The following is a 26,419-nucleotide window of genomic DNA, read 5'->3' as shown; positions in this document are numbered from 1 at the left end:
AGAGAGGGATTCTCTGCATGTACAATGGGGCTGGTTCCCTTCTCACACAGGGAAGTATTATAGCAGTAAGTATAAATTGCAGATGACCATGGAATTAAATAATTTGGAGTTTACTGATATTCCTTATCCTGAACTGGACGGAAGAGAAGCAAGAGGTGTTATCTTTGCAAAACCAAAATAAGCATCAAACTTCAATGCTATCAGTCATTTCTCTCTCCCTGTCTCTCAAAATTGTTTTCCTCCTATTCATGCTGAGTGTCTCCACAGAAAAATTACACCAAACTCTTCCAATACATGTATTTTTTCCAATAAACTTTTCTCTAACACAGATATAGAACCAGTCCTAGAATGAAATGAAGCAGGTAAAAGAAAATACAATTATTTTCTGTGATATTTTCTGCAACAATATGCCAATGTTTGTTTCTAACATGAAATATGTTTACCTTACAGGGTATTTTGTTCTAAGAAAAGCATCTGGAAGATCAATCTTCTCTTGAACCTTTAATGAGAGGAACACAGTGGTAAGCCTTCTTTAGGAAATTATAAAACTTTTCATGGTCTTCTTTCTGTTTTCCATCATGTAAGACTGGACATAGCAGATAATGACATAATGAATCAAAGGCAGGAAGTAAAAGGTTCTTAGGACTGAATTTGTCAATATCCAAATAATGAAAATGCCCCACATGGTAAATGCATCACAATAGTAAATCACACCATGATTCTTTCAACATAAACACTGGTACTTTTCAGATATGCTATAAAACATTTAAGACTTACTCTTTATTAATAATGCTAGTTACAGATGTCTAGGTTGTGTCATAAACACCTAATGTAAGATAATTTTTCCTGTGCATGAATCTAGCTCAATGGATGGAAGAGCATTTTGGTCTTCCAGGTGCATAAAGTAAGGTCTGTATCTTCTAACATTTAATGATCTAAGCTAATCTGTCTGGGCACTCTCACATCACCTTAGTCTCTGCTACAGTGGTACTCCATGAGAAGAAATGATCATCTTCAAGTTTGTTTCAAGTCACCTGTCCTAGGCAACTATCTTACAACAGAAGTGACCATCGTATCCTAACCTAGGAAAGTGCTAACACTAGAAGCATTCCTTTCAGATAGCTGAAATCAGGAGAGAGGCACCTCACTCAAACGTAAGTACCTTCCTAAACTGGAATCTCTCAAAACAGCATCACAAATTTGGAAATGACTGCTTAAGGAGTAAAGCATAAACAACATGAATGAGGCTTCTTCATCTGTTGCTTTGGAAATAAGAAAAAAATATGACTTTGTAGCTTTTAAGAACATTTTAAAAAGATATTATGACTTATTGAGATTTTTAAAAGATGCTTTGACTTAGATATGATGTCTCAAAGGTACTGAGCAAGCATGAAAGAGACTTAAAGCTATGGATTTTGCCCTGCAAAGTTTTGGATGCCCCATCCCTGGAGGTGTTCAAGACCAGGTTGGATGAGGCCCTGGGCAACCTGATCTAGTGGGTGGCATCCCTGCTCATGGCAGGGGTTTGGAACTAGGTGGTCTTTAAGGTCCCTTCCAAACCAAAACATTCTATGATTGTATGAAAGCTATGATGCCAGCTTACAGCCTTATTTATTGATGAATGCTTGGTTTTGGCTCTTTATGAGGACAATATTCTCCACTCTGAGCTAAGAAGTACCTAGGAGTTTTCATTGTCTCTCAGAGTTTTTTCTGCTTTGCTGGTTAAAATGGTTTAGGTCTTACTGCTTGTTTTAATCTTCTTTTCCTGTACATTTGTTCCTGGGTTTCTGCTACTGCAGCTTGTACAAATGAGATAGTCACATGCATCAAATGTGTGTGGTGAAAACAGTGTGCTTACAAGCCCCTAATTTGGGACCATTTCTTCAAAGTTATTCCAAGAAATGGGCAACAGTGAGTGCTTGATGCCTTCTAAAATTCAGTCTGCCAACAGACTGTTAGTTATTTCACAAACCAGTAAAATCACCTCAAAATATCAACCACTTTAGAAAATGTTAGTCATTATGTTTTGAAATACTCATTCAAAAGTGCATTAGGGTAAAAGGCACGCTTGCAGAAGCTGTGAATTCTCCATTGGTATGGGGCATCAAGGACTGCTTCAAATTCAGGAATACCACTGGCATAGTGGAACTCTACCATGGAGCGTGGAGGTAGGCTAAAAAATTTCTTGAGCTCCCTTCACTTCCTCCAAAATTCAGCTCCATGGATTTTGATGGGTCTGGTCTATGTATCTTCTTGAATAGCAGGGATTGTTCCATCTTATGTCGGAGAAAGGTAATTATGGAAAATAAAAGAGAAGAAAGGGGACCAATGGAACCTAGAAAGAAATGAGATAACTGGTTATAATTTTAGGTGTAAAAGCCAAAACTGAAGGGGATGAGTGGCACAGGGACTGTAGTGAGGGATGCTGACAATCCATCCTATGCTCTGATATGTGGCTTTCCTTTTCTACTCCAGCAGGCAACACTTAAATGAAAATGATGGTGCAAGAGAATCATACCACTGTGGCTAGCTTCATTTTCACAGGATTAACTGATAGACCAGACCTGCAACTTCCACTGTTTGCTGTCTTTTCTTTGATTTATGGGATGACCTTGTTGGGCAATCTAGGAATGATACTAATCATTAGGTTTGACCCATACCTGCATACCCCTATGTACTTTTTCCTCAGCAACCTGTCCTTCTTAGATGTCTGTTATTCTTCCACCATTACTCCCAATATGCTGCTCAACTTTTTAAAAGTGTCAAGAGGAATGTCATATAGTGGTTGCCTTATACAGTATGGCTTCTTTGCACTTTTTGCCACCACAGAAATGTTTCTCTTGGCTGCAATGGCATATGACCGCTATGTGGCCATTTGTAACCCTCTGCTCTACACTGTCACCGTGACCAAAAAGGTTTGTGTACTGTTAATAGCTGGATCCTATTTTTGGGGTATTGTAAATTCACTGATACACACCCATGGCTTGCTAAAATTGTCCTTTTGCGGCTCAAATGTCATTGATCACTTTTTCTGTGACCTCCTCCCTCTCCTAAAACTCTCCTGCAGTGACACCCATCTCAACAAGGTCCTTGTTACTGTATTTGGCTCCTTGTTTGAGGCAACCACTTTTACAATCACCATCATTTCTTACTTCTTCATCGTTGTCACGGTGCTGAAGATCCGTTCTGCCAAGGGCAGGCAAAAAACTTTCTCCACATGTGCCTCCCACCTTACAGCTGTTTTCACATTTCATGGCACAATCCTGTTCATGTATTTCTTCCCCAGCTCCAGCCACTTGCTGAGCACTGATAAAACTGTTTCTGTGTTCTATACGGTGGGCATTCCTCTGCTCAACCCCTTAATATACAGCTTGAGAAACAATGGCGTGAAATGTGCTGCAAGGAAACTGCTGAAGAGGAAAGTCTTAATGTGTTGAAAGCCTTCCACAGTGGCATCTGGGGTGAATCTGTACAAAACCCCCATTGTTTTGGATGTGGATTATGAGGTCACAGTTGACTGGAGGCTAGCAAATGCGGCACTCATCTGCAAGAAGGGCCAGAAGGAGGACCCAAGGAACTGCAGGCCTGTCAGTCTGACTTTGGTGCTGGGAAAGGTTATGGAGCATAGTGCCATCTTCTTAAATGCCACCATGCAACATATACAGGACACCCAGGTGATCAGGCCCACTCAGCGTGGGTTTATGAAAGGTAGGTCCTGCCTGACTAACCTGATCACCTTCTATGTCAAGGTGATGCACTTAGTGCATGAGGCAAAGGCTGTGGATGTTGTCTGCCTAGACTTTCGTAAAGCTTTTGACACTGTGTCCCACAGCCCTCTCCTGGAGAAACTGGCTGCTCACAGTTTGGACAGGTGTACGCTTTGCTGGGTAAAAAACTGGCTGAGTGGCCAGGCCCAAACAGTTGCGGTGTTAAATCCAGATTTAACGGAGCTAAATCCAGTTGGAGGCCAGTCACATCAAGGTGCTGGAGTGTGTCCGAAGAAAGACAACAAGGATGGTGAAGGGTCTAGAGAACAAGGCCTATGAAGAGTGGCTGAGGGAAGCTGGGTAATTTAACCCAGAGAAAAGGAGGCTCAAGGGAGACCTTATTGCTCTCTACAGCTACCTCAGAGGAGGTTGTAGTGAGGTGGCGGATTGGTCTCCTCTCCCAAACAACATTGAATAGAACAAGAGAAAATGACCTCAAGTTGTGCCAAGGGAGGCTTAGGTTGGATATTAGGGAAAATTTCTTTACTGAAGGTATTGTAAAGCATTGGAAAAGGCTGCCCAGGAAAGTAGTTGAGTCACCATCCCTGCAAGTATTTAAAAGAGGCATAGATGCAGTACTTAGGGACACAGTTTAGTGGTGGACTTGGCAGTGCTAGGTTAACGGTTGGACTTGGTGACCTTAGAGGTCTTTTCCAACCTAAATGATTCTATAATTCTAAGATTGCTAATTGAAGGATGTGCAATATGGAAAGACAGATAAATCCTCTTACTAAAGCTTTATTTCAGCAAACTCCAAGTCAGTATAACACAACGGCACTGCATTACAGAGGTTTTAAGTCACCTGCAAGTTCTCTGAAGTCTTTGGATACCGATGTTGTTTGTGCCTCTGTGAGAGCAGTTTTAAGAAAGGGAAAAAAAACTGCTGTGCAATAGCAGCTGTGAGAGCAAGAAGTGAGAACCAGCCCTGCAGCCCCCAAGGTGAGGGTAGCAGGAGGGCAGGAGGTGCTCCAGCCATGCAGCAGCAGTTCCCCTGCAGCCTGTGGAGAGGCCCCTGGTGGAGCAGGCTGTCCCCCTGCAGCCCATGGGTCCCACATGGAGCAGATCTCCACGCTGCAGCCTGTGGAAGAGCCCCTGGTGGAGAAGGTGGATGTTGGCCTGAAGGACACTGCAGGAGCAGGCCCCAGGCCAGATCTGTGGCCCATGGAGAGAAGCCCATGCAGGAGCAGGAGGCCTGGGGGGAGCTGCTGCCCACAGGGGACCCGTGTTGGTGCAGTTTGCTCCTGATAGATGGACCCCCTTGGGATGGAGCCGTGTGGGAGCAGTGCTTGAAGAGCTGAAGAGCTGCTGCCTGTGGGCAGTCCCCGCAGGCTCAGTTTGGGAAGGACGACATCTCGTGAGAGGGACCCCACATGGAGCAGGGGCAGAGAGCGACCATGAAGGAGGAACGGAGACTAAGTGTTAGGACTGACCACAGTTCCCATTCCCCTGCTCTACTCAGGGGGAGGACGTAGAAGAGGGTGGATGGGGAAAAGTGTTTTTAGTTTGTTTTTATTTTTATTTTTGTTGTTCTCACTGCTCTAGCTTGTTAGTAATAGGTAATAAATTTCATTAATCTCGCTATGCTGAGTCTGTTTTGCCCATGAATATAATTGCTGAGTGATCTCCCTGTCCTTACCTCAACACTTGAGCCCTTTCCATCATATTTTCTCACCCTTTCCTTTTGAGGAGGGAAAGTGAGAGAGAGCAGTTGTGGTGGAGTTCAGCTGCCCAGCTGGGTAAAGCCACCAAAGCTGCCTGTTTTCTCTGTGGACTATGGAAAGATCTAACATGACCAGCCAAGGTCAACATTTTTGAATTTTCATCTGCCCAAGTTTAGGTACCTAAATCTTACCTCAAGGTTTTAACTATTCCTTGTGATTACTGTTATTATCAGCTGTTGTCCGTAGGACTAATGCAAAGGAAGTTAATAGCGGCATTGTAAGATTCAAAATATTTGTGCATGTTCTGAAAAACATAGCAACCAGGCAATCTGAAAGGTGACTTTGAAGTTGTCTAATAAGAAAATAAAGAAGGAGAGGAGGCGGTTCTGAAGGGCAGAGGGGTCCAGGAAGGCTGGGCGCTCTTCAAGAGGGAAATCTTAATGGCGCAGGAACGGTCTGTCCCCACGGGCCCAAAGATGAGCTGGCGGGGAAGAAGACCAGCCTAGCTCAACAGAGAATTGTGGCTTGAGCTTAGGAGAAAAAAGAGGGTTTATAATCTTTGGAAAAGTGGGCAGGCCACTAGGGAGGACTATAAGGATGTAGCAAGGCTGTGCAGGGACAAAATTAGGAAGGCCAAAGCTCATCTGGAGCTCAATCTGGCTACTGCTGTTAAAGATAACAAAAAACCTTTTTTATAAATACATCAACACAAAAAGGAGGACTAAGGAGAATCTCCATCCTTTACTGGATGCAGGGGGAAACTTAGTTAAAAGAGATGAGGAAAAGGCGGAGGTGCTTAATGCCTTCTTTGCCTCAGTCTTTAGCGGCAATACCGGTTGTTCTCTGGATACCCGGTACCCTGAGCTGGCGGAAGGGGATGGGGAGCAGGATGTGGCCCTCACTATCCACGAAGAACTGTTTGGTGACCTGCTATGGCACTTGGATGTGCGCAAGTCGATGGGGCCGGATGGGATCCACCCAAGGGTACTGAGAGAACTGGCAGAGGAGCTGGCCAAGCCGCTTTCCATCATTTATCAGCAGTCCTGGCTATCGGGGGAGGTCCCAGTTGACTGGCGGCTAGCAAATGTGACGCCCATCTACAAGAAGGGCCGGAGGGCAGACCTGGGGAACTACAGACCTGTCAGTTTGACCTCAGTGCCAGGGAAGCTCATGGACCAGATCCTCTTGAGAGTCATCACGCAGCACTTGCAGGGCAAGCAGGCGATCAGGCCCAGTCAGCATGGGTTTATGAAAGGCAGGTCCTGCTTGACAAACCTGATCTCCTTCTATGACAAAGTGACGCGCTGGGTGGATGAGGGAAAGGCTGTGGATGTGGTCTACCTTGACTTCAGCAAGGCTTTTGACACCATTTCCCACAGCATTCTCCTCAAGAAACTGGCTGCTCTTGACTTGGACTGGCGCACGCTTTGTTGGGTTAGAAACTGGCTGTTTAGCCGGGCCCAAAGAGTCGTGGTGAATGGAGTCGAATCCAGTTGGAGGCCAGTCACTAGTGGCATTCCCCAGGGCTCGGTGCTGGGGCCGGTCCTCTTTAATATCTTCATCGATGATCTGGATGAGGGCATTGAGTGCACCCTCAGTAAGTTCACAGATGACACCAAGTTAGGTGCATGTGTCAATTGATTAAGGAGGTATTGGGGAGGCATTGGGGAGGCAAGGACAATCCCCAGACATGGACTGTATATCTCGAAACAAGACACTGAAACTCATGATAAGGAAGCGGCAGACGGACAGAGAAACAAACGTAAGGACTATAAATCTCAAAACTGGACATTGGAATTCATTATAAAGATACAACAAACGGAAGAATTGGCAACAACCAGCTCTCGCAATTAAGAAACATGCCAATTCAGCAGATTCTTGACCAAAGGTGAAAAGTACACTGTGAGGAAGACTCGGGGTCTTCCTCCCAGAGACCCCTGCCCACGTCCCAAAGACCCCTGCCCACAATTCTTGGAAGGCTCTACGCAGGCGCAAGGTGCCAAAAGGCTAATTAGCATGAGAAGCGAGGGAAGGCGGGGATAGGTAATGCATATGTATAGGTGCTTGTAGAATATTGATAGATTGATTGTATAAATTCAAGACTGCTTTTTGCTTTGGGTATGCACGATAGGTGGAGAGATCCCCCGTGCATCCAGCGCTGCAATAAAGAATATACCGCTTAAAGGAATTTCGGCTTCGATCTTTGAATCAATCTGGCGACCCAGATGGGACAACCTCTCTGCCGGACCGCAGGACCCGCTGGGAACAGGACTCCCTAGGGTACCCCCGGGATTTCCCGGAGGGACTCCTCGACTCACCGGATCACTGCGGAGGCAGACAAGGACCCCATCATTGTAAGTGAGTATATTCTTTATTCTGGTTTGGTTTTCTGGTAGACCGGTCATCTGGGACTGTCCAGTAAGTCGGAAGGTGACTTCTGCAGGACAGTATTTGGTATATACTTTGTGGTTAGTACCACAAGTATATCTGGGGACCTTGGGGTCCATCTGTATCTGGAACTGTCTGTAAGTCAGAAGGTGATCTTCTGCGAGGCAGTGTTTGGTATATACTTTGTGGTAAGCACCATAAGTATATTTGGGGACCTTAAGGAAAGAGCTCGCTTTAAGGTCCATCTGGAATTGTGTTGTCTATTTCGGTTTTCTGACTCATGGAGTATGGTATTTAACTCTGGTTATTGTTACTGCGATTTTGGCTATTTTCCTGGTGGTAATAGTAGGTTCGTGGCATTGTTATAAGAAAGATATCGTTACGGTGTTACACAGTTCGGTTTTCTGACTTATCGCATGTGGAATTTGACTCTGACTATTGTTATTGTGATTTTGGCAATATTCCTGGTAATAGTAATAGTTTTGTGACATCGCTACTGAAAGATAATGCGTGCCCGTATTTTTGTGAGTGATACGTTTTGTGATACGCTTTTGCAAGTAACATGTGTATTCTGAAAGTGTAAACTGGAAAATGGGGGGGCAAACAAGCAGTGAAATTTTAAAGAAAAGTGTGTTAGGATGTGTTTTAAGTCACTGGAAGGATATTGGAGGATCTGCCGGTGGAAGTGAAAACAGGAAAACATTGATAAAATATCGTAATCAGTGGTGGCCGCTTTATAAGCTGGAATGTAGAGAAAAGTGGCCCCTAAATGGAACTTTAAACTATAATATTTTGCTACAGTTAATGTTGCTTTTTTTTGAGAAGGAGAACAGGATGAAATGTTGTATACTGATGTTGTTTCAGCATCTTGGTGGGAAAAGGTACGGAATTAAGTTGGCCCCTGACTGAGCCTTTGATGATGGCATTAGAGAAGTACAGGCTGGAGAAAGATAAAGGAAGTGTTAAAAGGGTTGTTGAAAGTGTTAAAGGTGTTTGAAGTTGAATGAGCAGGGAAAGAGGATGTAGGAATGATAATAGTTCTGCCTCTGCCAGAGGCAGAGATCTTAAAATCATGGGTGTTAGCCCTTTGGGGCAAAGGGACCATGATGAGTCCGAGAGAGTTGTCACAGAAACAGAAAAGCAGTTAACTCTTAAAACTACCTGAGTTCATGTGCGAGCTCAGATTGCCGATGGGACCGCTCAGGGAACTGTGGACAATTGCATTCCCCTGACCGACCCCCACTAAGACCCGAATCATCCTGAAAATTATGAACGGTTAAGTAAATACTAAAACCTGGATGAATTGGGAATTGAGAATATGCTTCCAACAAGGTCTAAAAGAAACCCCTATGGAATTTTTGGACCAACTCTGAAATGTAATGAAAATAAATAAATAAATAAATAAATAAATAAATAAAACAAAACGGTTTGGACCTGGCTTCGGAGGACAAATTGACTAGCCTTTTCCTAGGGTAATCGACCCCTGATTTCAACAGGAATAACGGGGACCTGGGGAATCTACCCTAGCGGATCCTCCACTGGTTATAATGAAGCTAGCGGAGGAATGGAAGTGAAATTTCTTATTGATATGGGGCAACGTATTCAGTTCTAAATCAAGCATTAATGCCTTCACAGAATTATTATGTTAGGGTAAAAGGTGTGTTGTGGTTTAACCCGGCCGGCAGCTAAACACCACGCAGCTGTTCGCTCACCCTCCCCCTCCCTCTCTGGGACGGGGGAGAGAAATGGAAACTGAAGCCCGTGAGTTGAGATAAAGACAGTTTAATAAGACAAAATAATAATAATAATGATAATAATACAATGATGATAATAGTACCACTACTAGTGGTGTGTACGGACAAGTGATGCACGGTGCGGTTGCTCACCGCCCGCTGACCGGTGCCCAGCCTGGCCCCGAGCAGTCCGGCCCCCTCCCCCTGGCTAGCCACCCCTATGTATTGTTTAGCCTGACATCAGATGGTATTAGCCTGACATCAGATGGTATGGAATACCCCTTTGGCTAGTTTGGGTCACCTGTCCTGGGTCTGTCCCCTCCCAGCTCTTACTGCACCCCCAGCCTGCCTGTTGGCAGGACAGAGCAAGAAGCTGAGATGTCCTTGGCTTGGTATAAGCACTGCTCTGCAACAATTAAAACATCAGGGTGTTATCAGCACTCTTCTCATCCTAAGCCAAAACATAGCATTCTACCAGCTACTAGGAAGAAAATTAACTCTGTTCTAACTGAAACCAGGACAAGGTGTAACCGAAAAGGCTTATTTTTGTGAACCTTTGAAGTACAAGTTAGGGAAACAATGGGGCATACACAGATTTTTATATATGCCTAGCTCCTCATGGGCACTCTTAGGTAGAGATTTATTAGAGCAAGTAGGAGCAGAAATTGTCTTTGAAAAAGGGAAAATGGAATTAAGAATAGGAGAAAAACAACTAATAAATATGTTAAGCTTGGCACTGATACAAACTGACCCTAAAAGTGAAATACCTTTAGAGATCACAGATCAAGTATGTCCAGGAGTGTGGGCTACTGAAGTCCCTGGAAGAGCTAAAAATGTGACCTTAATAATTATTAAATTAAAGCCAGGACAGAAACCCGTTAAGGTTAAGTAATATTCTTTGAGGATAGAAGATAGGAAAGGAATTAAAGAGATAATTAATAAATTTTTACAGTATGGATTATTGATTGAATGTGAATCAGAATACAATGCACCCATATTGCCAATTAAAAAGGCAGATGAAAAAGCTATAGGCTAGTTCAGGATTTGAGGGCCATAAATAAAATCACTGAGGAAATACATCCAGTAGTGGCAAACCCTTATACTTTGCTGACTAAATTAAAGAATAGTCAAGTCTGGTTTACCGTACTGGATTTAAAAGACGCCTTCTTCTGCCTAGCTTAGCCACAGAAAGCCAAAACCTATTCGCCTTTGAATGGGAAAATCCCGATTCAGGCAGAAAGACGCAGCTTACGTAGACATTACTACCTCAAGGATTCAAGAATAGCCCCACTATTTTTGGAAACCAATTAGCAAGGAAACTCGAAACATGGATACCTCCGGACACTGAAGGTGCTTTGTTACAATATGTAGATGATCTCTTAATAGCTACCGAGACTAAAGGGAGTTGTATTCAATGGACTATAAGTCGTCTTAATTTTCTGGGTTTAAATGGATATCAAGTCTCTTGACAGAAAGTCCAGCTGGCTCAACAAAGTGTGACCTATCTGGGATTTGAAATTTCGGAAGGACAACGAGAACTAGGAACTGAACATAAGGAAGTCATTTGCCGGACTCCAGAACCTCAAATGGTAAAGGAGCTACAAACCTTTTTAGGAACGACAGGTTGGTGTCGCCTTTGGATTTATAATGATGAACTATTGGTAAAGCCTCTATGTGAATTGATAAAGATTAACCAGTCAAAGTTAGTCTGGACTGGAGAAGCACAAAAAGTCTTTAAACAACTTAAACAAGAATTGATGATTTTGAAATATCAAGCAATATTGGTAGAACAGGACAACGTGGAAATTGTGATAACTAATATTGTGAATCTAGCCTCTTTTCTTAGTGATGCTCCGGCACAACCTGTGATTCACGATTGTTTAGAAACTATAGAGACTGTGTATTCCAGCCGACCAGACCTTAAGGAGGAGCCTATGGAAGATGCGGAAGAAACTTGGTTCACGGATGGGAGCAGTTTTGTTACGCAAAGACAACGTAAAGCTGGATATGCTATAACAACTACTCAGCAGGTAATCGAGTCTAAGCCTTTACCCCCTGGAACATCAGCTCAAAAGGCGGAGATAGTTGCTCTCACGAGAGCATTGGAACTGGCAGCTGGAAAAAGGGTAAATATTTGGACAGATTCTAAATATGCATTCGGCGTGGTACATGCTCATGGAGCAATTTGGAAAGAACATGGATTGCTGACCGCTCAGTGAAAACACATAAAGTATGCTGAAGAAATTTTAAAATTGTTAGAGGCTGTAAAACAACCAGAAAAGGTAGCTATCATGCATTGTCAGGGACACCAAAAGGGGAACACCGATTTTGAAATTGGAAATCGATTGACAGAGGCTAAGCAGGCAGCTGAAATAACTGAGGTGAAGGCATTGTCTTTGATACCAGACGGTAAAATCCAAACTATATCCAAATTATACAAAAGAAGACTTAAAATTAATTAAGATTTGAAAGGTAAAATGAAGCCAGATGGATGAGTATATTTAAAAGATAACCACATAGTAATACCCTCTAGTTTGACATGGCCCATAGTTCTTACAGAACACAATAAAACGCATTGGGGAGCTGGCACACTGCATAAGAGCCTGAGTCAGACATTAGTGGGACGATATGATAAAACAAGTAACTCAACAATGTAGCATTTGCTTACACAATAACCCCAATACCAAGAATAGAATAAAATTTGGAATAATCGGTAAAGGAAATTATTCGGGGCAACAGTGGCAAATTGATTTTTCAGAACTCCCTAGAAAAGAGGGGTATCATTATTTACTGGTTCTGACTGACACGTTTTCAGGAAGGCCTGAAGCCTTTCCCTGTCGAACAAACAAAGCAAGAGAAGTGGTTAAAGTCTTGTTAAATGAAATAATACCATGCTTTGGGATTCTAGTAGCAATGTCTTCTGATAGAGTTTCACATTTTTGTGCACAAGTGGTAGAACAGATAAGTAAGATTCTAAAGATAGATTGGCAACTGCATACTCCTTATAGACCACAGGCAAGTGGACAGGTAGAAAAAATGAACCATTTAATTAAACAATAAATAACTAAAATTGGATAAGAAGCTAATTTGTCATGGCCTCAATCCCTCCCTTTAGCATTACTTGGAATTAGAGTTAAACCTAGAATAAAAGGGAATTTGAGTCCCTTCAAAATCTTATATGGAAGGCCGTAGCAATTTCTATTTAGTGGAGAGGACCTAACGCAGTTAGGATCAGAATATTTATATGCTTATATAACTGAACTTCAGAAACAATTAAATAAAGTACATAAATTTGTTTTAGGGACCAGGGCTAGAGGGTTGGATCAACCAATCCACCCCTTTAAGCTCGGGAATTATATATATATATATAAAGACTTTTTCAGGACAACCCCTACAGGAAAAATGGAAGGAAAGTGGACGGAACCATACCAAGTATTACTGACAACACATACCGCCATTAAAACTAAGGAGCAAGCAGCTTGGATCCACAATTCAAGGGTGAAGAAGGCCCTGGCGAGGATATGGACCACCGCTCCAATTGGACCAACAAAAGTTTTCCAGAAAAAGTTTTCTGTTTTTCCAGATCCTAATGATTGCAGAGGTGCGGTTCTCGGATTCGGGGTGGGCAACTTGGGATGAGAACTTACACCTGACCTTAATACAAACAATTTCTCAAGTAACTAATAAGACGAACTGTTGGGTATGCACCCATCTGCCACAGCATGGGAATAAGGGTGTATCGTTAATCGGGATTCCCTTGCCTGCAAACTTATCTTGGACTAATTTGTGGGAAAACACATCTTGGGGTCGAAAATATGAAGAAGTTTTGGAACTAGAAGTTAGTAGCTTCGTGCCGTTGGAATCTTACTATGTATGTGTACAAAGGTGTAACCCGCCTAAGGGTATGGGAAAACAGGATTGTATAAATACAGGTACTACTTATGTGGGGAATCAGACATCTTGTAATCGAACAATTGATATTAGTACAACTAGCAGTTGGGCAAATTCAACCAGCTGGCCAGTACCAGAAGGAAAAGGGTGGTATTGGCTATGCAATGATACAGCCTGTAAGGTCTTGCCCGAGAATTGGAAGGGAACTTGCACTCTTGGAGCGGTAGTCCTCAATATGACAGTACATGATGTAGTGCCTCGAGCCTACTTGAGAAATCATATCCAGAGAATCAGACGAAAAATTAACAATCCATTGATAGAGAGACACACCACTTTTCATAGTTTTGTTCGATGGTTTATCCCATGGTTAGGAGTGAGTGAATTGGAAAAGGCAATAGTTAATATTTCTGCAATTATAGAGAAGTTAGAAAACAAAATTCTGTATGCTATAAAGGCTCAACAAGAAGAGATATCTAGTTTATCACAGGTAGTATTACAAAATCGGATGACCCTAGACTTGTTACTGGCCACTCAAGGGGGAGTCTGTACAGTAATAAACACAAGTTGTTGTATGTATGTAGATCAGAGTGGAAGGATCTCTACCGACCTGGAAGAAATATGGAAGCAGACAAGGATCCTACATGAGATCAGTAAAGATGATCTTTCATGGAGTTTTAGTGAAATATGGAATAAGTTAACCTCCTGGTTGCCCAATTTCCAATGGTTGAAACAAGTATTCATTGCTCTAATCATATTAGTAGTATTAGGAATATTTGTGTGCATGTTGTTTAGATGCCTGCTTTGTTGTGTTACTGTAAATAATGAAAGTATCTGATGCAAAAGAATTTGCATGGGAAAAGAAAAGGGGGGATTGATTAAGGAGGTATTGGGGAGGCATTGGGGAGGCAAGGACAATCCCCAGACATGGACTGTATATCTCGAAACAAGACACTGAAACTCATGATAAGGAAGCGGCAGACGGACAGAGAAACAAACGTAAGGACTATAAATCTCAAAACTGGACATTGGAATTCATTATAAAGATACAACAAACGGAAGAATTGGCAACAACCAGCTCTCGCAATTAAGAAACATGCCAATTCAGCAGATTCTTGACCAAAGGTGAAAAGTACACTGTGAGGAAGACTCGGGGTCTTCCTCCCAGAGACCCCTGCCCACGTCCCAAAGACCCCTGCCCACAATTCTTGGAAGGCTCTACGCAGGCGCAAGGTGCCAAAAGGCTAATTAGCATGAGAAGCGAGGGAAGGCGGGGATAGGTAATGCATATGTATAGGTGCTTGTAGAATATTGATAGATTGATTGTATAAATTCAAGACTGCTTCTTGCTTTGGGTATGCACGATAGGTGGAGAGATCCCCCGTGCATCCAGCGCTGCAATAAAGAATATACCACTTAAAGGAATTTCGGCTTCGATCTTTGAATCACAATCTGCTCGAGGGTAGGAAGGCTCTGCAGGAGGATCTGGATAGGCTGGACCGATGGGCTGAGGTCAACTGCATGATGTTTAACAAGGCCAAGTGCCAGGTCCTGCACCTGGGGTGCAATAACCCCAAGCAGAGCTACAGGCTGGGAGATGAGTGGTTGGAGAGCTGCCTGGTGGAGAAGGACCTGGGAGTGATGGTTGATAGTCGGCTGAATATGAGCCAGCAGTGTGCTCAGGTGGCCAAGAAAGCCAACGGCATCCTGGCTTGCATAAGAAACAGTGTGGCCAGCAGGGCTAGGGAAGTGATCGTCCTCCTGTACTCGGCTCTGGTGAGGCCGCACCTTGAGTACTGTGTTCAGTTTTGGGCCCCTCGCTACAAGAAGGACATGGAGGTGCTTGAGCAGGCCCAGAGAAGGGCGACGAAGCTGGTGAGGGGCCTGGAGAACAAGTCCTACAAGGAGCGGCTGAGGGAGCTGGGCTTGTTCAGCCTGGAGAAAAGGAGGCTCAGGGGTGACCTTATTGCTCTTTACAGATACCTTAAACGAGGCTGTAGCGAGGTGGGGGTTGGTCTATTCTCCCACGTGCCTGGTGACAGGACGAGGGGGAATGGGCTAAAGTTGTGCCAGGGGAGTTTTAGGTCAGATGTTAGGAAGAACTTCTTTACCGAAAGGGTTGTTAGGCATTGGAACAGGCTGCCCAGGGAAGTGGTGGAGTCACCATCCCTGGAAGTCTTTAAAAGACGTTTAGATGTAGAGCTTAGGGATATGGTTTAGTGGGGACTGTTAGTGTTAGGTCAGAGGTTGGACTTGGTGATCTTGGAGGTCTCTTCCAACCTAGAAATTCTGTGATTCTGTGAAACTTGTCTTGTAAGCATGTGCCATTGGTAATAGTATCAATAGAAATCCTCCAGGAAGTGGTTTGTACAATTGTGTGTCATTTTGCTCCAAGTGTGCATGCTTTGAGAACCACTGTTATGATTTCTTTCTCAAATACACATCAGATCTTCAGTGAGGAAAATAAACAACCTTGGACTGGTGAAAGTCTCGAAGACTGAATCTTAACCAGCTCAATTCACAGAAGTAGGACTAAAGGTGTTGCAGGAGTTAAAGGTGTTGCAGGAGTTGCTCTAGGTAGATGACATCTACTTATAGGAGCGGTAAACTATGAGAAATGTATCTGCCTTTTGCCTGCAGTGTCTTCCAACACAACAGGGTTTGTATAAAAGTTTAATCCTTGATGTACTTTCTAGGTACAGAATAAACCAAGCATTCCAGCACATATCCATGAGGTCTCACAGACCTGACAGTGAGAGCCCTCATCACTACCCTGCCACTGGAACCCTACAAATTAAAAGACACTTCCACAAGCCATTCCCTCCTTCTCCTCAAACACTGCATGTAGCAATTTCATACACAACCAAGCAGAACAAAATGTTTGTGATCACTCAAAACTGATTAAGAAAAAAACAGAAAGATAATTACTGAAATACTTTATAAATTCTTTTTCTTGATCTTTCACACGATCCCTTTCTTTTCAACTAGATAAAGAGCCATCATTACAATATTCTTAGTCTCCTATTTGTTATTTTCCAAAAGAGGACACCTTGTCTGTTATGTGGTCAGCCAGGAAAACAGGGACTACTAAAATTTTACTTTTTTAAATTTTGTTTCATCAGCATATATAAACAACCAAATATAAAATTCTACTTCAATTCTGATAGATTCTCCATCAGTTAAAGACTTTAATTTAGGATGGGTGGAGTTTCATGACTGGGTATTAAAAAGTCATGCATTCTCTTTCAGCCAGCCACCCAACCATGAAACAACTTCTGAAAAACAACTAACCAGAGCAATGAGCCCCTGCATTTCAGGCTATCTAACATGGGTTGCTGGTATCAGCAAACTTTGTGTCCGCCCAATGGACATGTCAGCCAGAAAGACCAGGACTGTGTCTGCCCTGCCCATGCCCTACATTATATACAACTGCATGAATGATGGGATGAGAGAGGGGACTGACTCAAAAATGACTACAAGCAGTTTGATATCTGTGTTCCTTTTAGACTGAAGTTCAACAATGATCTTTCCAGTGTCCTACAGACACAGAATATCCCCAAGTCTCCTTTCTCTTTTCCTTTGTCTTAATAAAGCAGACAGGATTTGCAATAAATGGGGCCATAAAGGACTGTAAGCATACTCATTTCATGCATGTTGCTGTGGGAGACCAGACCTCTGTTTGCCTATTTAAAGCCTCCCACGAGGACACTTTAATTATGTCCTTTGTGTTCAATCTGAAAAATATTAGCTGAAGACTCAGTTGTTTGTTCAGTTCCTAATAGTCAAAGTAGCAAATGTTTGCAGTAGCAGGTCCTGACATGACCTCTCAGGTCTGAGGGATGAGTGGCTTTTCTGTGCCACATGCAAGTGTGGAACAATAATGTTTCTTTTCTGTGGAGGGACAAGGGTTATTTTTTCTCTTCCCAGATGTCTGCAGACACCTCTCACTACCGTGCCAATGCAGTGAGCTGGTCACATACATATCCTTTGGTTGCATATCTTCTCTAAGGAGAAATTACGTATTGCAGATATCACTTAGGGAAGATCATGAAAGAGCTGAAAGCTAGACATGAAGATACCTTTATAGGGACAAACCTAGGTTGTGATGGCATCCTTGAGAGTTAAATCCAGACTCCTGCAGTGCTAGAGTGTTTGGAAGTTCAAGATTCAAGAAGTGTGTCTGAGCCTCAAAAACCAGGTGTGTCCTTGACAGTTTTAGCACTGACCTGCCAGACGGACCTTGACAGGTCCCATGCTCTGAGTATTTGACAAACACATGCCGAGAGACTCCTTTAAAAATTCAGCATCTGAATGCACAAGAAAGACTGGGAAAAGCAATAAAGCAATATTGCTCTCTGTATTGCACATCCAGAGAGCTCAAAAAAACTTTTCTTGTTTGTTTGCTTTGTGTAAGTTGTTAATTGTAAGGTCAGCAGGATGGTCAGATAGTTTCAACTGTAAGACCAAACATTGCACATAAAAATGGGTACAATCTCTGTGGGATAGATTTCACTGAGCTTTAGATTTCTCCACTGATCACTTACATTCAGAATTAAACACCTCAGCTGCTTTTTTGATTAATGGAAAAAGACGGGACTCCCCCAGAGGGCAATTCACCCTGTTGATAGGCTTTCAGGCTGCTCACTCCCTTCAGAGAAGGAGGTGAAATAAGTAGGATGAGTAGTTGGCTACACCATAGTTTGATCATACACTGATCACAGAAGTAGCCTAGTTGACCTGGAAGTCTAGATTAAATTTAGACAAGTAAATGGTAATTGCATGATTGCCTGAAAAAGTCTCCTCTGGATCTCAAGTCAAAATCTAACAAGAGACCCAGATACCTAAAAATTAGGCTATGATCCCCCTTTTATGTACTTTGTGTGGCTTGCTTGTGGATAAAATATGGGATCAGTCATGAGAGGAGGGACCAGATCTCGTCTCCCACCCTGTCCTGGACTCTCTTCTACAAAGTAGGTTTGGATCTCATTAATTTAGTCATAAAATAGACCCAATGTGTAACTCTCTCTCTTTCTATGTTGGTGTTTTAAAAAGTTGACTACTGTTACATGTCATCTCTTCTTCCATTGACATAAGGAAGGAAAGAAGCTGCTGAGAGTGTCTTCTGAAGAAAGCCTTGTGCTGCCCAAGGCACAATGCTGAGCAAGTCGTGCAGGCTCCCTCTACTAGTGACTGAGGAGGAAAGGACACATTCATAGAGCAAAGAGAGTGCTAAGGATTTAGGTGAGATACCTTCTCTCTGGTGAGTTTCAGTCTTTCCTGATGAGTAAATAACATGAAATACCTTGCTGAAAAGATGAAGAAAATTGCAGAATTCATTCAGTGTTTATCATACGTGTTTCAAAAGTCACGAGTGATACCTGCATGTCAAACTTTGCATCACCTAAAAATAATACTCAGTAGCTGTGTTGCAGATGTGTACTGCTGTCCACAAGCAACACCACTAGGCAGCTTGCTACTATTAGCTTGTGCACAATGGGCACAGAGGATCCCCCTGTGAGGCTGGTCTGATTGATGAAAATAGGCATTTTTGAGCATGCTCAAAAATTGCTGCTGCACAAAAGGGAATCAAGATCCAGGTATTTAATCTCAGCCCTTGTTCTTCTTTACAGTAGGTTACTCCTACACATAAACAACCTTTCTTTCTTTTTTAACTGTATAGTCAACTCATCTTATCTCAGCAGGTAATCTGTTACAGAGGTAAGGATGGCAGCAAGCAATCACACCACAGTAACTTACTTCATCCTCTTGGGACTGACAGATCGCCCAGAACTACAGTCCCTGCTCTTTGTGATGATCCTACTAATCTATGTTGTCACGCTTGCAAGTAATCTTGGTATGATTGGCTTGATCACGACTGACTTCCAGCTGCAAACACCCATGTATTTCTTCCTCATTAACTTGTCAATTGTGGATCTCTGTTATTCTTCAGTTTTTGTTCCAAGGATGTTGATAAACTTCTTAGTGGAGAATAAGACTATTTCTTACTCAGCATGTGTCACCCAGCACTTCTTATTTGTTGTGTTTGTGACCACAGAGGGATTTCTGCTGGCTGTAATGGCTTATGACCGCTACATAGCTATTTGCAGCCCACTACTTTACACCACTCTTATGCCCAGGAAAGTCTGTATTTGCCTTGTGGTTGCATCATATTTAGGGGGACTCTTTAACTCATCGGTACATACTTGTGGCTTACTGAAATTGTCATTCTGTGGCCCTAATACCATCAACCATTATTTCTGTGACACAAACCCACTGCTACAACTCACTTGCTCTGACAACCGCGTGAATGAGCTAGTGCTTGTAACCCTCTCAGGGATCATAGCTATGTCAACACTCCTTATTGTCATCGTCTCCTACATCTACATCCTCTTCTCTGTTCTGAGCATGGGCTCTGCAACCAGGTACAAAGCCTTTTCCACCTGCGCCTCCCATCTGACGGCCGTAACCCTATTCTACGGGCCTGTGAGTTTGAGCCATGTACAGCCCAGTTCAAGATACTCGCTGGATCGTGAGAAAATCTCTGCAGTATTTTACACGCTGGCAGTTCCTATGCTGAATCCCCTGATTTACAGCCTCAGGAACAAGGAGGTGAAAAATGCTCTAAGAAGGGTGATGAAAAGGAAAAAATGCTGCTCATCAACTTGCTCGTCAGAATAATAGCCGATTCCCTAGGAAAGGTGAAAAGAGAATGAGGTATCAGTTTGGTAGCAATGTTTGTATTTATACTATACCAACTATAAACATGTAAGAATCAAACATAACTGAAAAATTAGAGAAACTTTGGCAGAAACTTTTTAGTACCTCAGAGAACTAATGAGATTTAGAGTGATCTTTTTTTTACTAGTCTATCTGCTATAATTTAAACATTGAACTTAGGATGTTAGAGCTAAATGAACAGTAGGATAAACCAAGAAACATTTTTTTTCCCCTGCAATTGTATTCTTTCATCTTCCTAACATATTACTGATTTCCTGGAGGAGAAGGTAAAAATTGCCTCCTTCTACTGTTTGGTTCTCTTAACATATATTCATGTTTTTGGTTGGAGCTTCTAGGAAAATGTTTAACTCTTTACCTCGAAAGACAGAGACTTACAAATGCATGCTCACAGTGTTAGTTTCCAGAGTTGAATCCTGCCTAACTTGTTTTTATTGCTTCTGTTTTGTTTTTGTTTTTGTTTTTATTTTATTTTATTTTATTTTATTTTATTTTATTTTATTTTATTTTATTTTATTTTATTTTATTTTATTTTTTATTTTGTTTTGTTTCACTGATTGTTTTTGTTTGTTTTCAATGGCATAGCTGTATCTAATGAGGCCCAGCCCACAGAAAGGAGCCCAGGATAACTTTGGGTTAGGATTATCTATATTAAAAGTCCTGTAAGGTCTCAGCTGTATAAATCACTATTTCTTGTTAAATTAAGAAGAAAGTTAGTTAGCAAAATCCCCAAGCCAGTTTGGGAAACAACTCACTTTTCTGCCAGTCTACATCATTCCATTGCCATCAAGAATTGTCAGCTGAGCAGGCTGTCTGTCCTCTTCACTTCTATGCAGTGTCAATAAGTAATAAAGTGTCTTCCAGAGAAGAGGCACCCAAAATCACTCAACCTGTCTATAAGTTATAAGGAGATGCTCTTCAGTAGCAGCTATCATGATGAGAAATGTGCAAGAGATAGGTTATCCAGTGCCCTGTGGTTTTACCTGGGTAAAGCTAGAGTGCAAAACCTGATATTCAGCGATGTCAAGTTACATTCAGACCCACCTGGATTTGGTGGGTATGAAATTGGGTTTTTGTGAGTACTTTCACACATTACTCATCCCAGTCAAACTTGTAAAAGGAAAGAAACACAGAACTGGAAAACGCTACTTTCAAGTCCTTCCATCCACTGCCTATGAGAAACAGATTCATAAGTGGTTGCTTGGCTGATTTTTGCATGAAGACACTTGACCAAGAGCTAATAAAAATACCAAGCTTTCATGCAGTGCATTTATCTGTGCTTTTAGATGGTGATAGTATCAAAGCCTTATGTGAAGAAGGATCAGCTCTCAATCTCACTTTGTTCATGTGCAAATTAGGCAGATGCAACAACAGGAGAGAGAAGAAGCTGCCACCTGCCCTCCACTTGCACTGGAGCTTACAATTGTGTTAATTAACCTCTAAAGAAGTTGCTTGCAGAAAGTGCATACAGTGCCTGCTAAAGCACATTCACATCACTTCATTTTCTTGAAGTTACATTACACTCTAAGTAGGCAGAACTCCTCCTGTTTAACTTGTTGTGTCCACAATATAGATATCCATTGTAAATTGGTTACTCTTATTTTTCTTTATAATTACAACCAAAAATCGACACTTCTTGGTCACAGTCATCTAAGTGGTTTTAGACACCCACTCATGTTAGCAGGGGATGAACAAGCCCCAAAAATGCATTTTTGTTTGTTTGCTTTGCTTGATTTTTCTCTTGACTTAATATGAAGCCCAAGACAAGAACTTGTGTAGATACCTGTATTGGACAAAGAAGTTTAAGTTTTGGAAGAGAAGGTTACATTTTCATGTTTGTGGTAGCCATTGCAGATGTCTATATCTGAACAGGTGAGCTCCCCTCATTGTTTCTAAGCATAATGAAATACTCTGTTTATATTTAATACTTCTACACATGAAAAAGATAAAAATAATAAATCAGCAAAATATCCCAGAAAAGAGACAAATAACACCAGAAAGGTTTTCCGGCAGATTATTGGTTGTAAATGTTGATAACACCTGGTCTAAATAGAAATAGTGCTTTCCAAATCCTCCAATTAATAAAGAAGCAGGACACAAAACTTACTAGAAGGCTGATCATGCTTTGTGCATCTGGACCTAGACTTTAAATTGGGAAAATTTGGAGCCTGGGACACTGGAGAAGAAGAGCTGGTGCCTAGAAGAAGACTTTCTGAATAACAAGCAGTCATGGAATGAAGCAGCTGTAGGTCTTGGCTGGAGGAAAGACGCTGGAAGTGAGAGAAGAGAAGATCTTGGAGAGCAAAAAGTGGCATGGAAATGATTGATGGGGATGTTGGTCAGTAATGTCCCAGCCAGCAGGATTTTCTGCCTGGCATTCACAGACCAGCAGCCACCTCCTCACCGGGAAGACAAGTTGAGATATTGTAAATACAATGCTGGAGGGCGGAGGGGACGAGTGAGTTGGTGTATGAGGTAGTCAAGTAAAATAAAAGCTCAGATCCTGGGGGTTCTTTAAACTCCAGTATCCAGATCCAATACCAGTTGTCATTTTTTCTCTCATGTGACAGTGGGATAAGTAGGATTTATTTCCCTTTAAAACAACAGTACAAGAATATTCATGTCAAAGCAAGGAACTTTATCTTTTAGAGCAGTTAACAGAAGATGTCTACAGAAAAAAATAAGATCACATCTCACGTGCAGTTCTGTCCCCAGAATACTTGTCTGTTTTGCAGAGATGGGGTCAGTCAGAACATCTGTGGCTCTAACCCTGTGCCGCTAACAGGACGATTCAGTTCACCTCACTTGAACAGTCATCGTGATGGTTTAAGTTCCCATTACAGCCAAAGGACAGCTGGGTAATGAACCGATGACATTAGAATAATTAATGTTTTGTGTCAGTGGTGGGTTATAGGCACCACAAGAACAATCATCCTATCCAAAGATACTTCCTTAAGAAGTAGGATTCCATAAAGGTTTACTTCTCTCCATTGGCTTAGAAAGAGTTTGGTGTAGTTGTTTGTTCTCAGATTAATATTTTCAAGACTTAAGCAACGAATCTGACTTAATTAGTCTCTGGATCTTGATATGTCCGAGTTCCGGTTTCCTATCCGTAATGTCACACATTAGCCAGATTAAAGGCGGCAGCTGGCAGAATATTTAATAGAGTGAAGCAGACAGATTATATCTATAGACACTGTTTTGAGCATGTTTGTGAAGTAGAGCAAATACAAAATATTTTTCTGGAAGGCTTTTCTCTACTTTTTGCACACAGAGCCCTTGGATATCGTCCTTCTTACTCTTTACTCATTTTACCCATCAGGAAAAGGACAGTCTTGTCTAGAGTTTCCTCCAATGTGTTATTTCAACCAAAGACCAAGGATGAGAGGTCTGGAGGACTGCCATTGCTATCCTGACAGTCAAAGTAAGTAGAAAAGTTTTTACATACAATATCTGAATGATCTTAGTCAGTATTAGCATTCTCCAAAGAATTCTGTCTTTAAACTCTTTATAGGGAAAACTTCCAATTGTTGATTTACATTTCACTTATCAGTCAGGTTGTAATAGAGCCACTGATATGGAAGTTAACTCCTTGCACTTTTCTTCTGCTCAAGTTTCAGACCATTAGATTCAGGAGAGCAATCTGTAAACACTGAAAGAACAGCATCAAGGGAAATCACTGGGCCCTTTGAGCCTGACGTAAAACATGTAGGGTAAAAACTCCAGCTCCCAGAGCACACAGCAGGTCTCTCCTTTAAAAGGAAAACTCTTCCTAGAGCACTGACTTTACTGAATTCCTAAAAGCAATGGAAGAATCACATGCTCTGAAGAGAGTTTAAGGCTGAGCAACCATTACTCACCTGAAGCAATTATACCCCACGTTTCTGGTACATCTGCAACTAGACTTTTAAATTGCAAAACCTGACACAGTCCAACCTGACACAGTCCAACCTGACAATGCCCAACAACTTGCTGTACTTTCTTGGGCTAACAAGCCTAGAAAAATGCACCAGATCACTCCATTAAGAAGAAAAGCAAGAAGAAAAAGAAAATACTACAAGACAACAGGCTAAAATTGTTTGAGGTCTAACCTCCGACTAAAACATATGCTTCAGGTCTATGGCTACCTAATTCTACCAGTCTGAATTTGGGCTGTATAGAAGTCAATCAAAGGTAAGAAACTGCAATGTGCATTACAACAGCACATTGTTCAAGAAAACAGCATGTTGCTGTGTATTGGCTGCAAAGATCTTGATGCACTGGTAAGAAGATGATTCCCTCCTAAATTGCTACACTGTGCAAAGCTCTCTCTACTTTTTTCTTTCTTTCTCTTTAGCTCTTTGCTTCATTGTGGCTCCCTCTTCACTACACAGAAACTTTTTATTCCCTTCAGTTTCCTGGGTTATGTGGGCCCTGAGCTGTGGTTCTCCCTTAGTGTGTATGATGCTCTTTGGTCACAAAGAAGTATAAAGGTAGCTAGACACAAGCATAGGCAGACAGAATTATTTTTTTTTTCTGATTTTAAGAATATCAGAAATCACCTTTGAATATATAGCTAATCCTTCAGTAGCTAAATAATGGTAGGAAATGACCGTTAACTTCTCATCATTGTTTTCTGTGAAAATAGTGTTCTCAAACCCTGTTTCTCCAAATCTTCCACTAAGCTATGTCTTCTAGGCTTCTGTTTGGATTGTGTGCCAGGGTTCAAACATCTGGCATCTGATATCGAGGAGTTTCATCAACTGTATTGATAATGATGAGGAAGAAGTAACTAGCTAAAATTAGTAACCCTAGCTGTGACAGAAACAGTTGTAGAGCTGAAAAAGTTCCATGTAAGAGTTTTCTAATGTTTTAGTGTATCCTTTCCTCTCCTCTCCAGAAGAAATCTAGACAATCGATATATGGACAACATAATATTTTAGCAAGTGAGGCAAAGGTAAAAGAATCACGGATTAAAATCATCTAGGTGGAAAAGAAGCCATGCACTCGCTTTTAGAGTTCACTCCATTACACATAAGCTTGTAGAGATTTAAGCTCAGGAATGTGTTACTTGCTGCTGCATTTTGTTAGATACACAAACACCACCTGGCCTGGAATGAAACAAAATTATAAGGACAAATGTTTTCGTACCTTATCTTGATTCAGCATTGAAGGCATAACCAGACTACAATTTCAGAATAAACCTCAAATTGCCAGTTTGTGTTACTCTGTGTAATGAATACCGCCTTCTTCATCCTGACCATTCTTTGTAATTCAGCAGATCTCCTGTTGTATCCCTTAAGTCAGATGGATAGGAGGAATGACAGCACGATAACCCATTTCATCCTCCTAGGATTGACAGATCATCTGGAGTTGCAGGTCCCTCTCTTCTTATTCTTAGGGATCTACATCATCATTCTGTTGGGGAACCTTGGGATGATCGTTTTGATTTGGACTCATCTCCAACTTCACACTCCTATGTATTTTTTCCTCAGTAACTTGTCTCTGATTGACCTCTGCTATTCTACTGTCTTTGCTCCAAGGTTGCTGGTGAGCTTCTTAGTGCAGAGCAAAACCATTTCCTATTCCACGTGCCTTTCCCAGATTTTCTTTTCTGCTGTTTTGCTCACTACAGAGGTTTTCTTGCTGGCTGCCATGGCATATGACCGTTATGTAGCCATCTGTAGACCACTGCTCTATACAACTGTAATGACCAAGAGAGTCTGTAGGCAATTAGTGGTGGGATCATATATGGGGGGACTCCTGAATTCATTGACTCACACTTGTGGCTTGCTGAGGTTGCCATTCTGTGGACCCAACCTCATCAATCATTACTGTTGTGACATACCTCCCTTGCTGCAACTTGCATGCGTAGATACCCATCGTAATGAGACTTTGCTAATAGCTTTTTCTGTAGTTATTGCCCTGTTCACCCTCTTTGTCATCGCTGTTTCCTACATGCTCATCCTCTCTGCCATCCTGAGGATCCAGTCAGATGATGGCAGGAAGAAAACCTTCCACACCTGTGCCTCTCACCTGACAGCTGTCACCATTTTCTATGGATCTGTTACTTTTAGCTATATCCAACCCAGCTCCAGCTACACGATGGAGCAGGAGAAAATCTCGACAGTCTTCTATACCCTGGTGGTCCCCATGCTGAACCCCCTGATCTACAGCCTGAGAAACAAGGAGGTGAGAAACAGCTTCAGAAAGTGCATCATGACTTTCCCATAAGTTATCAAGTTTGGAAACCACCTCTAATGGACAC

At 42.0% G+C, this 26,419-nt stretch overlaps 3 protein-coding genes across 3 annotated transcripts; all 3 read left to right on the top strand.

Annotated features, from left to right (window-relative positions):
• Positions 1–2,498: 2,498 nt before the first annotated feature.
• On the top strand, positions 2,499–3,437 carry LOC311210201 (olfactory receptor 5J3-like; the record flags this gene model as incomplete). The annotated part of the gene is made up of 1 exon (XM_084287991.1): positions 2,499–3,437. The coding sequence occupies one exon, from the start codon at positions 2,499–2,501 to the stop codon at positions 3,435–3,437; it is 939 nt and encodes a 312-aa protein (XP_084144117.1).
• Positions 3,438–19,161: 15,724 nt separating this feature from the next.
• Positions 19,162–20,115, top strand: LOC311210200 (olfactory receptor 5J3-like; the record flags this gene model as incomplete). Its single annotated transcript, XM_084287990.1, has 1 exon — positions 19,162–20,115. The coding sequence occupies one exon, from the start codon at positions 19,162–19,164 to the stop codon at positions 20,113–20,115; it is 954 nt and encodes a 317-aa protein (XP_084144116.1).
• Positions 20,116–25,458: 5,343 nt separating this feature from the next.
• On the top strand, positions 25,459–26,385 carry LOC311210199 (olfactory receptor 5J3-like; the record flags this gene model as incomplete). Its single annotated transcript, XM_084287989.1, has 1 exon — positions 25,459–26,385. The coding sequence occupies one exon, from the start codon at positions 25,459–25,461 to the stop codon at positions 26,383–26,385; it is 927 nt and encodes a 308-aa protein (XP_084144115.1).
• Between the last annotated feature and the right edge of the window lie 34 nt (positions 26,386–26,419).

This window comes from Netta rufina (assembly GCF_964035555.1).
Source record: "Netta rufina genome assembly, chromosome: 5".
In the NCBI taxonomy this organism is placed as follows: domain Eukaryota; kingdom Metazoa; phylum Chordata; class Aves; order Anseriformes; family Anatidae; genus Netta; species Netta rufina.
Note: the sequence above shows the minus strand (reverse complement) of the source record. Positions and strands in the feature narration are given on the sequence as shown.